Source organism: Heliconius melpomene, chromosome 3, assembly GCF_056956725.1.
Source record: "Heliconius melpomene rosina isolate 202511_hmr_F chromosome 3, ASM5695672v1, whole genome shotgun sequence".
NCBI lineage: Eukaryota > Metazoa > Arthropoda > Insecta > Lepidoptera > Nymphalidae > Heliconius > Heliconius melpomene.
The window spans coordinates 10,428,775-10,443,083 of NC_140391.1; the positions used below are offsets into that span (position 1 = coordinate 10,428,775).

At 34.0% G+C, this 14,309-nt stretch overlaps 1 protein-coding gene across 1 annotated transcript in view; it reads right to left on the reverse strand.

Annotated features, from left to right (window-relative positions):
- The window catches only part of LOC146540180 (scavenger receptor class B member 1), a 46,199-nt gene that overhangs the window by 14,595 nt on the left and 17,295 nt on the right, over positions 1–14,309 (reverse strand). The window contains exons 3-5 of the mRNA XM_085207984.1: positions 11,350–11,441; positions 3,161–3,324; positions 2,690–2,837 (exon numbers count right to left, since the gene is read on the reverse strand). Coding sequence (XP_085064110.1) covers positions 2,690–2,837; positions 3,161–3,324; positions 11,350–11,441 — 404 coding nt within the window. The remainder of the gene's footprint in view (positions 1–2,689; positions 2,838–3,160; positions 3,325–11,349; positions 11,442–14,309) is intronic.

Consider the following 14,309-nt stretch of genomic DNA (forward strand, 5'->3'; position numbering starts at 1 on the left):
GGAAATGGAACCCAACGAAGTATAAATACTTAATAACCCTCAAACGCGACAGGTTGTGGGTTTAATTCCCAGTGGGGGAAAGTAAAGGCTTGATATTTTCAATTCCTCACTCTGGTAACGAAGCAAAAGCACTCAACACGCAATGCCTCCAGAATTTGGGGAAAGTTAGGAGTTTTTTAACCGTACGTCTCCAGGTTCCCTCTGGCTAGCCTGATATGTGCGGGAAACAGCGTGAAGTAAAAAAAAACCAATTATTGTAGATGTTTTCACAACTGCGCCCTGAGTGATTTAATTTAAGACTCTTACATTGCTTATAAATGTTTCTTTTGAATAATATTATTTATTGTGCAATCCCCAACAAGCATATTGGTTTCTAAAAATAAAACAACTTATAATTTATTATCTGTTGACATGTTTTGAGAGAGTAAAAAAAATACGTTAAAATTATAGGAACGTTATTTTAATATATGACGCAAATGGAACGTGTCAAATATTTTGTAGCTTAGTTAAGTTGTTATAGCGAAGCATTGAGATAATCAACTTATTTTTTCTTATTGGTCTTGGTAAGGATATCAGATTTAGTTTTTTAAAAAAAATAGGCAGAAGGAACCTAGTATTAACGTAATTCTTTCCCAATCTTTTTTCGACCTCAATTTTCGAGAAATTCCTTATTGAGTGTCAGAGCTCAACGCTACGCTTCATCGTGTTATAAGAGGGAGAAAATGAATATAGCTCAATCCTCATAGTGGGAATCGAACCCACAAACTTTGCGTTTATATTCTACGCCACGACGGCCTTAATTTATATGTAGATGTATGTAGGTAAGTAAATAACTTATGCAACTTGACTTCAACTTGCCTCTAAGCCCTTGAACCTTAGAAATGGACTTATTGACGCTAAACATCGATTCTGAATGTGTAACAGAGTGTTAGGTCGACCATAACCCACTTGCGGTGATCGATCACGTGGAGAGTGGAGATGAACGTGAAAAGGTTTTTCACTTTCATGTATTAAACTTATTTTATTTGTTTTTACTTATTAATTATATGATTATTTATTCTAATATTTCTGGGATCATTTGTAATTTAGCATTGAATAGAAACCGCAAAATACTTTATTTAACATCATAATGTTATCCGCTTCTTGTTCTTAAATATAAAGCTATGAAATATTTGTTTATTTCACACACAAGTAATTACATGCTAAGTGGCGCAAGTGTCATTGCGTTTCTGTCGCTAGAAATGTATGGGGCATTACCCCTTCTTCTTCATAATGTCGTAAAGGAGGTTTCTTCCGTATAAATATATATTTATTTGGTATTTCCTTATTTGTAAGATGGAGAAAATTTTGTAACATAATGTCACTAACTTCTCTTTGCGTATCAGTAAAAATCTTTTTTTATCTTCGCGCTATATCTGGATATTTATTGTTAATCCACTCCGTTCCCATTAAGAACTCATCAGTACCCACTTTCCTCCGAATTCTGGAAGCATTGCGTGTTGAGTGGCGGAATTCAATGCCGCGCTTTGTCATGTTACCAACGAGGAAATGAAAATATTAAATACTTAATTTCTTCGGGCGGGAATCGAATCCACAACCTGCCGCGTTTACAGTCATACGCTTGTGCCCCTCCGCCACATCTGGCCTCCTAAATATTATTATAAACTTAATTTAAAATATGAGTAACTAAACCAATCACAAAATAGCATAAACGAAAAAAAAAACCAAGTATAAAATTGCGTTCTTCTAATCCAAGTAAAAAATATGTTGCTATGAAAATGTTGTATTGCTATGTGATCTGGACACGTGTTTAAATCATATAAGAACTGGTTCATATTTATGTTGTTAGATTACAATTAATAATTATTCAATTTATTTTAGTTACAGCCTCAGATCTGAGGGGAACCTGCTTAAGAAACTCAGCAGATTTTTTTCTTTTTTTTTTAAATCTTAAGATAGGTACTCTGTTCTTCACGCACCGCCCAATTCCCAAAACATTGCGTGTTAAATTATGGAACTGAACGCCGCAATTAGTATTGTTACCAGAGCGAGGAAATGAAAATACTTTATTTGTCTGATCGAGAAGAGCAAGTGGGTTCAAATCCACAATTGCCACATTGTCATATACATTTAGACTAACTCTGTTATTATCGTACATTCTCGAAATATGTATTTTTATGAAAAACAATCTTTTTCTTTTAGCTAAATGGATTTTTTCGCTATACGATAATTGGCAGCTGACGTGACATCCCAAACAAAACATTTAACAAAGACGCGCGAATATGGAAACAATGGAAGTATTGTAAAGGTTAAAAGTCTTCCAAAAACATATAATGAAATATCAAATACACGTAAAATGTTTTTAATAATAATAATGAACAAACATTATTGTAATAAAATAAGTTAAAGCTTTTTGTTTTTTCGAAAATATCTATATGAGCTCACAAGAGTGAAGGCATCAATTGTGAGTTTTATTTCCATTCGGGGGAATTAATTATTCAATATTTTCACTTTCTCGTTATGGTAAGAAGGTTTCTTCGGCTTCGCCCGCTTGAACTATACGAATATTAAATAAATATATTTATGAAATTATTTTCTCTCTTTTTGTAAGAAAATTAAGCCTAAATAATCTAAATGAGCTAAAACAGAATAATAAGCGGAGAAAATTACCGTACTACGTAATACTTACAATTAACGCTATATTCGGTACGGTCACTTGGACATCTTTGTAGTGCGCGACGGATTCTTCAGGTAAGAACTTCAACTTAATTTTGGGACTCATCGTCATGACGCCGCGCTCCTTGTCCACCACCATGTTTTCATTTGTTCTTAGTTCTCTGAAATAAAATACATATTATAGCTGTTTGTTTCATCGTACTTGCAATGCGCTCGCAAAAGCAACTCAATATTTTTTTCAGCTTCACGTTGCTCTCTGAAGGTAAGCAAAAGGAACCTGGGCACCTAATGTTAAGGTACTCTGTTCCTATTAAGGCACTTCCATTCTTCACTTTCCTTCTCGGAAATCGAACTCAAAACCTTTCGCGTTTACAGTTTATTATTTTTTTACTTTTCTGATTCTCATTCCCACATATCTTCCATGAACAGACAGCAATAATTTACAATTTTATTATATGTCCAGATATAGATAGAGTCGACTCACTGAAATTTGAAAGGTCCAAGCTCCTGAAGATCCAATTGCTCGTCGTCCCCCCGTAAGTACTCAGCCGTGTTGGTGTAGTTGAAGACGTAGACGTCGGAGTACAGACGGTACGTTGGGTTCGCGAACATGTTGTATACGAACTTGCCTTCTGATATCTCTATGTACTGTAAGAGAAAAATTATTGTTAATTATTTGTATTTATATATATGTTAAAACATGGACAAAAGAATAGGGATGATATATGTCCACTCCAGAATAATCTGGTCGCTTGGTCATCGTTCAAGCGCTCTGAGCTCTAAGCCATCGCTGCTATCAAGGTAAGTCACAACTCATTTATGTTGTTGGCGTCTCTTTGAGGAGATTTTTACAAATTTCCAGCACCCTATTATTATAATATTAATATTGTTTATATTTTCAATTTACATCTAAAGTCATATAGATAATTGAATAATATGTATACACTTCATATAATATAGGTAATTTTAATATTATAATATAACGAAGTAGTCGTTAAGTACTGTGGCAATAATAAAATGCTATGTAAACATAGGCAATAAAGATAAAGTACATAAGTTTGTAATTGTATCCAGCATACAGCGGGGTAGGGAGAAGGAACCTAGTGATAAGTCACTCCGTTTCCCACTTACCGCCGAATATTCCGAGGCATTGCGTGTTGAGTGGAGGAACTCAACGCCAGGGCCACGAAACTACTGGACTTAAAAGCTCTAAGAAAGGATATCTCGAAATTCCTACTGGCATGGGTAATAACCGACTTTTTCCTATTACGTCTTACAGTTGAAAGAAATACGTGCTACCACGAGTTCCGCATAAAGGGCCATAAACATTTTATATTCTGTTTATAAACTGACGCAAATTAATAGTCATAAAAGAAGTACTTAGAAGTATGTATTCACGAGTCACTGAGGTTAGCTAAGTGTATTATTATCACTGGTAGTATCGCTTATATATAATCGATTAACTACCGACTCTAGTATATAAATGTTATATGTAAATAATATTCTACTATACGAATTATATAATAATAATGTTGAATAATATGTGAGGGCGTCATGGCGTAGTGGCGAGTGGTAAATAATTTTCTTTGTCGTTCTCTGGTAGTGGAGGCGTAGAGCTCTGTCATTTAAAAGATCGGCGGTAAGAGGGGAACGGAGTGTCATAGCACTCACCGATTCTTCTGCCTACTCTGCTATGCGAGTAAAAGCGTGGAACTGTTTTTGTACTTTCTTTTACGCTTTACTCGCGTAGCAGGGTATTATTTACAGGTAGTGCTTAGACGCCCCGTTTCTCACTTTTATAATTTGTTTCGAACGCCTTACGCCTTTTTTTCAGTTTGCTTGTGAGAAATCTAAATAATTCAAATATAATGCCCTGAATGGGGATCAAACTCACAGCCATCGCGTTTACAGTTACAAGTCCAACTGCGCTACGACGTCCTGAGTTTCTTATATACAAATAGACAAAAATACCATTTATGCCATTTAAACCAATACTATAAAGAAATAATAACTATGAAGAGATGCATTTAAACGTAAAGTTAAATTTCGTAAGCGCAAGTAACGATTTCTGAGGAGAAATGATCGTTTTGCAATATAAAGTTGACGCATAGACGTATTGACGCAAGGCGACGACGGCGACGCGGGTGATGTTGCAGTTGCATACGAGTACACCTTTCGTAGCTAAATGTCAATCAATATCTGTTTAAAACTGTCGATCTACAAATAAGTAATTTAAGTTTTACGCTTCTATATTTGAGGCCGTCGTGGATTCGATTCGGGGGAATCAAATATTTAATATTTTAATTTCTTGGTAACGAGTTCCACCATTCAACAGACAATGTCTCAAAAAATCAGCGGATAGTGGGAAGGGGAAGTGTCTTAATGGGAAACAGAATGTCTTAACACTCCTGGGTTTCCTGTGCCCACCCTACTATATGCGGGATATAACGTGACACTAAAAAAAAAAAAGAATATAACACGAGTAAGTAACAAAATGAACGATTCCCTTGAAATTTAATATATTATAATTAGCTGTATGTTGTAATGAATAATTAAATGTATATTACTTCACACACCAACCTCTCGGGAGGTGATCTTTCGAGTAAATTCTACAAGTGACAAGATCGCGGTCAAAAAACCTTCGCGTCTCAATATGGAGCAATGAAAGGTCGAAGTAATTATTATATAATATTTTTTTATGTTATACTTACTTGTGTATCTTGAGTAATCTAAACCTTCGTTAGTTGTCGTAATTTTAACGTAGCTTAAACTAACGTTAACCATAACTGGCTATAATAAAGCTCAGTTTTGCATCACATCAGGGTAGGCAGAGAGAATCTATCTAATGTTAAAAATACACCTAAAACTTCGTTTGTGTGGACTAAAAAAACCCGTCGGCATAGAAAAGGAATTTCGGCATTTATCCTCTCTTAGTGCTCTCCTAAACACCCTAGGACTCTGATAGGTTAAATTTCATTTTTCTACTAGAAAATCAACGTTTAAGCAAGTCAAATAGGGTTTGAACGTTTGTATGAAATATAGTCATTTACAAATATTAAATGTGGTTTAAAATTTATTCTTTTAGTTGAAAAATAAATAAAGCGTTTATGAATTTCTAGAAATGGTAGGTTACTTTTTACCACGCCAAAATATCCTGGGAAAATCGTAAACGGGAACCTAATTCTAAATATTCCCTTATTGGTGTCAAAACAGCAATGAGTAATAAGAGAGGCAGAGTATCTATGTTAGATGTATGAAGAGGTTGATCAGTGGACGAGGTGCAAGAGGCAAGGCGCTCTGTTCTTCCTGGCTAGCAATAAAATGTGAAACTTTATTGTTGTTCGAACCTACAATCATCACGTATTTTATAACACTTTCTAACTGAGTCACGACGCACATATATTATATTTGATGACTTCCACAATAGCTTATGTAAGCGACGCTAGAGGCAACGTAACAATCTCTCTTGCTGTTCGAGAGGTGACTGAACGGAACACTGGGTCAAGGTAATGCTATTGGACTGTTCAAAAATGACGTAGGTATTTTTCGTTTTAGAGTTTTTTTATAAATATTGTTTAATATTGTTTAATGTAGTGGATATTATTTTTAATCTAGGGGTATTTTTTTAGCTTCACGCTGTATCTCGCATATAGCAGGGGTAGGCAGGGGGAACCTGGGAACTCAGTGTTAAGATTCGGTCCCTATTAACACGTTTCCGGTCCGTTACTTTGCGCCGAATTCCGGAGGCATTACGTGTTGAGTGAAACTCTAAAATGAATGGAAAATGTATGTAGTTTTTTTGGAAAACATTTTTCTAATTCACTTTCCCGAATGAAAATCGAACCCATAACCATTACGTTTACGGTCATTTGAACAATTTAAAACTGACAAAAAATAACTGTATCATAATTTATTAATTCAAACGCAGCATTAAACATTTGTAAATCGTACATGAGAAAAATATTGTATTTTTTTACGCAAGTCACTCTTTATATCATTTATAATCTCTTTATAATTGAGACAGTCAATGGTCAAAAAAAAACAGTAAGATTTTATAGTACGAATACTTTTGATACCCATTTGATAAGACTTGTATCATTCTCGGCTTTGCCTGTCATAAATATTATTTTATATAGTTGTTATTTGTTATATATACATTTAAGAGTATAAATATATAGAACTTCATCAGATCAGAGTTCAACACGAAATTATATAAAGACATTAACGAAAAGTATACAAAATATTTTTTAAAGTCATTCACTCAGGGTAGGCAGAGGGAACCTGGGACCTAGTGTTAATACAGCCCATTTCCATTAAGACATTTCTGTTTTCCGCCGAAATATCAGAGCATTGCCTAGTTACCAGTGCGAGGAAATGAAAAGATTGATGCCGTTGACGAATGTTACTTAAAACATACAAACAATTTAATATTATTACAATATTACATATCTATATAAACCTTTTTAAATAACAGGTGTGCCAATATAAGTAGCGTGTGATACCAGCGCTCAATTACTTCATACTTCATTTTAATACGATAACCATTAAATGCGTTGTGAAATAAAGTAATCGTGAACTGACGGTTGAAAAGTCAACTAGTAATGATTGATTGATATATTGAACTTCTAGAAGCTAGTTTTTTTTTTCGTTTATTTTTACCTTCATTTAACATTTCGTATACAGGAATCCGTACTCATTTTCCGACTTTTTTTATATTTTTTGAGAAGTAGTCAGCGGAACTTAACGCTGTTTCATAGAACTAGAACAATTAGAAAAACTGGGATTAAACGTAAAGCTTGTTACTTTAAAGGTAGTTCAATTCAGAAATATTTTTTTTGCAAATGTTATGACCGCCATGACGCAGCGGAAGAGTGACGGTTATGGGGTTGATTCCCACTCGAGTCAATGAATTATTTTTATTTCTTTACTCTGGTGAGACAGAGAGTGATTTCCGCCACTTCATACGTATTATCTCGATTATTAAACGGTGCGTGGGGAACGGACAATCTATTTTAAATGTATCATTACAGAAATTTAAAGTAATTTAGTATTGATATCTATGTATACCTATAAATATTTCAGGATATTTAAAAGATAAAAATATGTTAAGTAATTTGAATTTCTACATTTTGTGTAGCAATGCGACAGGTTGTGGGCTCGATTCCGCTCGAGGAAATGAACTATTTTACCCGCGACGCAACACGCAATGCTTTCAGAATTCGGTAGAAAGTGGGGGACGAAGTGTCTTAATATTAGGGCTCCCTCTATTTTCCTGCTACATGCGGGATACAGCGAGAAGCTAAAAACAAAGATATAGAAAAGACCTGCTGTTGAGTTTCCATTTAGCTCTTCTGAGCAGAACTGGCTTCCGAGTCGATGGTAGCTATAAGTTTATTCGACGATTCAAAAGTGTGTGCATGAGTATATTATAATGAAAAACATTTTTTTATTTTGAATTATTCATACTTATCTAACATTTTAATTTAAACTCTATACATATAAAAATAACCTTAAAGTTCGCCTAGTTAGTAGACAGTTAGTAGACAAGTGCAAGTCGGACTCGCCCACTGAGTGTTCCGTAGATATATTGGAGGACTCGAGCTTTTTCTGAAATTCAAGTTGGCTAAGCTAAGCCAACTTTTCATCTTACGGCATACGGCACTCAAATTTCGCTTCCTTTTAAGGTTATTTTTTAAGATTTAACCACAAATGCTGTTTTCAGATTTTTTCCTGAACTATATTTTTTTAAGTAAATGTAGAAGTACGTTTTTTATCAGGAGATCAAGAGGCCGTAGATCTGAATAAATGGTTTGAATTCCAATTCGATATCTCCAAGCATTCCTGAGATAAAGACCCTTGACAGACAGACAGACAAACGGACAACAAAGTTATCTCACAAGGGTTCCTTTTTCCCTTAAAAGGTACGGAACCCTAAAAAGCATCTAACATCGTTATTTTGGTTCCATTGATGTTAAGCGACAACCGGGGTCGACTGCTTATCTTACTTCGGAGGTCACTTGTACAAAATATGTACACCCATCTCACATTTGACCTGGGTAAGTGTTGCTTAACCATTTTCTAGGATAATTACGGTGGTAATGAGCTATAATTTTATTTTATAATTACCTTAATTACTATTTTAATTTATGAAGATAAAAAGATTGTATTAATAATATTGAATCTATCACTGTAGGAAACGGAATAGGCATAAGTTCAATCAATTTTCCTTCATTAGAATGTTTATATTGTTATACATTCAGAGGGAACCTGGGAGCTTGGGGACTCCCCAAAGTTCATATATGAAGAGATTGATGACAGTTGACGATGCGAAAGAGGTATACACAGACTGTAGTGTTTGGCACTTCGCTGTCTTTATTACTCCGCTAGAGATAAAGCGTGGAGACAACAAAAAATATGTATTAGCTAGGAAGTAAATATGATTACAATTTCAATTACAAATATTGTTTAAAAAAAACTTCCAAGCCTATTATCAATTAGTATAAGACCGTTATTTTTTATACAATAAGCAACCGTCAATTATTAAAAAAATCAGAACAAAACAACCTGTTGTACAATATCTATATCAACAACAAATTATATTATATAAAATATTTAAATGACATAATAAAAGTTTTATGGAATGTATAAATGCGCCTACGCAGTTGTGGCGTAGAGAGGCAGCGTCTCCTCGACTACGTCGCGATCTTAGTGGGCTGAAGGGAAGGTGTTTCTTTAAAAAATCCGGTCAAATGTGAATCGTACTCGCCCTCTGAGGGTAAAATTTATCGTGAAATTGATAGGAATATCAATTTCAGGAATTTAGGTCTACGGGACATTTTATAAAAGTTGACAAGTTGGCGGGCGTATGCACCACTAAACGCAATATTTTAAGAACAGAGCGGTGCGTAGGTAACGGAGTGTTTTAACATTAGGTTCTCTCCGCCTACCCTACTATATGCGGGGTGTGTAAACAACAACATTTAAAGTATTGAAAGCTCTACATTTTAGCTCTTAAAGGTCTCTAAACTACGTCACCCTGACCGGTTCCAACACAAAAATGTATCCAGTAACCAATTTGTGGATGATATTAAGTCTACTGACGCACGACGTCTCATAAAAAATATGCAAATTACCATAAAAATGTATATTGTTGAACTAATTGAGGCAAAATGACTTAGAGGTAGAGGTGAAAGAAAAAAAAATTAAAGTAAAAAATATTGTAATGGCTTATAACGTATAAGTAATGATTAACGATCTATGTACTGTTAGTTCTTTTAAATTATTTAGGCTGTGTGGGAGTTAATGTATTTAAAATGAATTTTGTATGTCCGTTTGTAAATTATATTTCCATTTTAAAATATACTTTATAAATTAAAAACAATTAAATCAGCTTCACGCTGTATCCCGCACACAGCAGGTCTGGCAGACCTAGTGTCAAGATACTCCGTTCCACAGTTTCCGCTGAATTCTGGAGGCATTGCGTGTTGAGTAAAATATAAAAATATACTTTATGTATATTAAAAAGATAAACATGCTAATCTCAGGACCTATTAGTGCGAATTGAAAAAATATAGTTTTTTTGTTGTTATCACATTAATAATATCAATGTGACCCACAATACCTGCCTGCCAAGTTGCCTCGGTCGCTGAACTCGACAACGGTGGCGAAGCCAAAGGTAAAAAAAAATCTAGTTCTAATATAAAGTGTTTTTGAAGCCCTTTTGAATCAAATGATCAAAGCTACTTCTAGAAAGGCCGCTTTTCTGTAAGAAGTTCCACACGGCCTCAAAAAATCATAAAGCAAAATCAGCTGGGGACAATTTTCTCGAAAAGTAAGAGAAAAACTTTAAACATATATTAGAAAAAACAACAAAACATTTTTTAATTTTTTTTTTTAGCTTCACGCTGAATCCCGCACACAGTAAGGTAAGCAGAGTTAACCTAGTGTTAAGACACTCCATTCCTCACTTTCTGCCGAGTTCTGGAGGCATTGCGTGTTGAGTGGCAGAACTCAACGCCGCTCTTTGCCTCAAAACTTTTTTGTGTACTACAAAGCATTTACACTTCTTAAAATTGGGTAGTGCGTAAGTAAAGAAGTGTCTTAGACTAGGTTCCCTCTGCTCATCCTGCTATATGCGAGATAGAGCTAGAAGCTATAAATATTTTTCGGTGTCAAGTGAAATCAAAGTAAATAACTAGTCTCAACAAAGTCATCATAGACTAATTTATGCTTGTAAATCAAATTTGTAAATAAATTGACTCCTATTAAGCTTTAGATTTAATTTTGGTACACTTGTTAAATTAAATGTCGAGTTTATTTTATCAGGACATTAAGAAAAAACAGTAAGTAATAACAGTATACATAGTTCTATAATTGGTCTACCTTTAACCTTGAAATCCAAGGAGCGAAGGTAGAAACGCTTTTTGATTTTGATTTTAAAGCAAAAATATATATTTTCCAGCAAGGCCTGGTATTGAATTCCGCCATTCAATACGCAATGCCTCGAAAAAATCAGCAGAAAGTGGGGAACGGAGTGTTTTAATACTATGTTCCTTCTGCCTATCCAGCTGCGTGCGGGATACAGCATGAGCGTGTACAGCTAATAACAGAAATGAAAAAATATAATCACATATACTTAAAAGAAAAAAAATGTGCAAATTATCGTAAACTTACCCAAGTTGTAAATATATTTATGGGATCCACCACAACCAGTGCTATGGAGAATACCACCATGAGAAATCCATACACTGCTCTGACGACTGACTCTGTAACAATAATATAATGAAATTATCTATAATGTTTTTGTTTCAGCTTCAAGCTGTACCCCGCATATAAGCAGTAAGGGGATAGGATACCTAGTGTTATGACACTCCGTTTCCCTTTCTTACCGAATAATTGTCAAGTTATTGCCTAATGAGCGATGGAGCTCAATGCCGCGGTTTCTTTTAATAACAAAGCGAGGAAATGAAAATTTATGTATTTACTGAGATTCGAACTAACAACTGTCGTGTTTGTTGCCGGACAGTATCTATATATAAAGATTGTGGATTTAAAAATTATTAAAAATATTATTTATATGCATGTTAGGTATATGAATCTTTTCAATAAAACAAATGCGAGCTTATAAAATTTCTAGAATTTGGCATTCAAAATGGTTATACATCATTAAGTCACGCCTTATATGTTAAAACAAAAGTGTAAAAAAATAAAAGCATTTATCTTATCCACAAATATAAATTTCTGAAAAAAAAAACCGCAAGTTTGTATTTAAAGTTTAGTAAAATAAAAAAGTAAAAAAAAATTTTTAAGTTAAACGGTTTTATATTGCAGACAAATGTACTAAAAGCTAAAAAATAATTTCATGGAAATTATGATTACTAAAATAAAATCGTGGGGCACGTCCAATATCTACAATCGTAAGACATGGCATGAGACTTCACCCACCTAGTGGTAAGTAGAAAGTGTCCCCACGATTTTATTTTAGTAATCATAATTTCCATGAAATTATTTTTTAGCTTTTAGTACATTTGTCTGCAATATAAAACCGTTTAACTTAAATTTTTTTTTTACTTTTTTATTTTTAAGTTTTTAGTTTTTAGTTTTTAGTTTTTATTTCTCATGCTATTCAATTCGTTGAGTGCCTCATTATTGCAAGGTTAATGGAGAATGTTACGATCGACCCCCCCAGAGGTCCAATAGAGGGGCAAGGCTATGTACAACAAGATGTGCCTGAATCTTGAGGGGAAAACGCTAACGACATATCATTTTTATCCACCCTAATGCCATACAGTTCTCGGCGCGCTTTTACCTTTTACCTTAACTTGGGTGGTGTACCCCTAGCGACGTCTCATTTTTAGCCACCCTATAGCCACACAGTCCTCGACAGGATACCAGATCTTGACTTAAGTGGGAGATTCATATTGTAATTGTGTATAGTATACTGTATTATACTTACCAAGCCCTTTATTTTGATACCCATATTGATGGGATTGAAAACTACATTATCCGCCATTTTGTAGCAGTGGCCATCTTTGATTTTGATTTTGTATAGTGCACTGAATTCTACTTGACAAGCCCTTTCATTTGATACCCATATTGATGGGATTGAAAAAAACTAAGTGGTCCGCCATCTTGTAGCGGCGGCCATCTTGGATTCACAATAATATTGAATATGGATAATTGTATTGTCACCAGAATCAAAAGCGTATACCAAATTTCAGATCAATTGGTTAACGGGAAGAGGGTTAAATTTCAATTACTAAATTTGACCGAAACAAATATACAAATAAATAAATAAACAAACGGGGTGAGCTAAATAAAACCGTTTAATAAAGAGCAGATTAACTGTTTTTACCTAATTTCGGTGAAGTCCAAAAAAGGTTATGTTTTTAGCGCGTATGTATGTACGTATCAATGTCCGTTACTTCATTTCCTAGTAACTGTTAAACCAGTAAATATTAATTTAGTTTTTAGAATTATGTTAATAACCTGTTATCACTATGGGGAGAAGAGGCAGAACTCAGCGCCTAGCTTTGTTTGTTCGTGAAGGGAGAGTAATAAATAAAAATCCCCTATTCAGAAACAAAAAAACAAATTACCTCAACGACAGCACAAAGCAATTATTTAACTAACTTTTTAACTAACTCTCACATTCACCAGCATTATAAAATGGAAATAAGTACACAATATAACACAAAAATAATTACATTTCAAAAAAGAAGTTACTTAGATTAGCGCGTTTAACCTAACAAATTCTACAGCTTTATAATAAGTACAGATGGGGTTATAAGGTGACAAATTTACCATAAATTATACACATTTTCCATGGAAAATTCTAAGTAATTGAAAAAGCCATAAGTAACGATAATTTTACGTAAACAATAGTTTTTTTTTATATTGGCAACAAGATATTGTATAGTGTCAAATGATTTTTTGTAGAGTCCCGAACAAAAAATGTATGTACCTATATATATATAATACGTAAATATGATACAAAAAATCTTGGACTTTTTTCAAAGTGATCATTATCTTCAAATTAGTTGTAAGACTTGAAGTGAGTTAAGTACCAGTTTATTTTTCTATTTAACTTCACGCTGTATCCCGTAACGTATGTAACAAGGTAGAGTGAGCCTAGAGTAGACATTGCGTGTTGTGTGGCGGAACTCAACGCCGCACTTTGCCTTGATAAACATGTATTATTCATGTCAAAAATATAAAAAACGAAACACTAATGATTTAATCCCAATAAGACGAGTAAAAAATTAAGAAATCAATCACTGTGTATGTAGTGTATCAAAAAGGTTAATAAATAAATAAATAAATAAATAAACTACCAAAATGTGATCGAAGTTGTTTTATAATAAGGAAAGTCAAAAATACTAATTTAGATAAAAATTGAAACTAGGAAAGGTCATGAGAATGAACGTATTTGAGGATAAAATAGTAATTAAATTAATTTAATATCTTTTTAAGTGTGCTTAAAAAAGAAGCCATTGTAGCGCAGTGGGTAAGATTCGAACTGTAAACGTGATGTTAATGAGTTCGTTCCACATTAGTGGATTAATTTTTCCGATTTGGTATACGTAGCGGTGTTGAGCTCCTCCACCCAACATGCAATGTCTGAAATTCAGGTG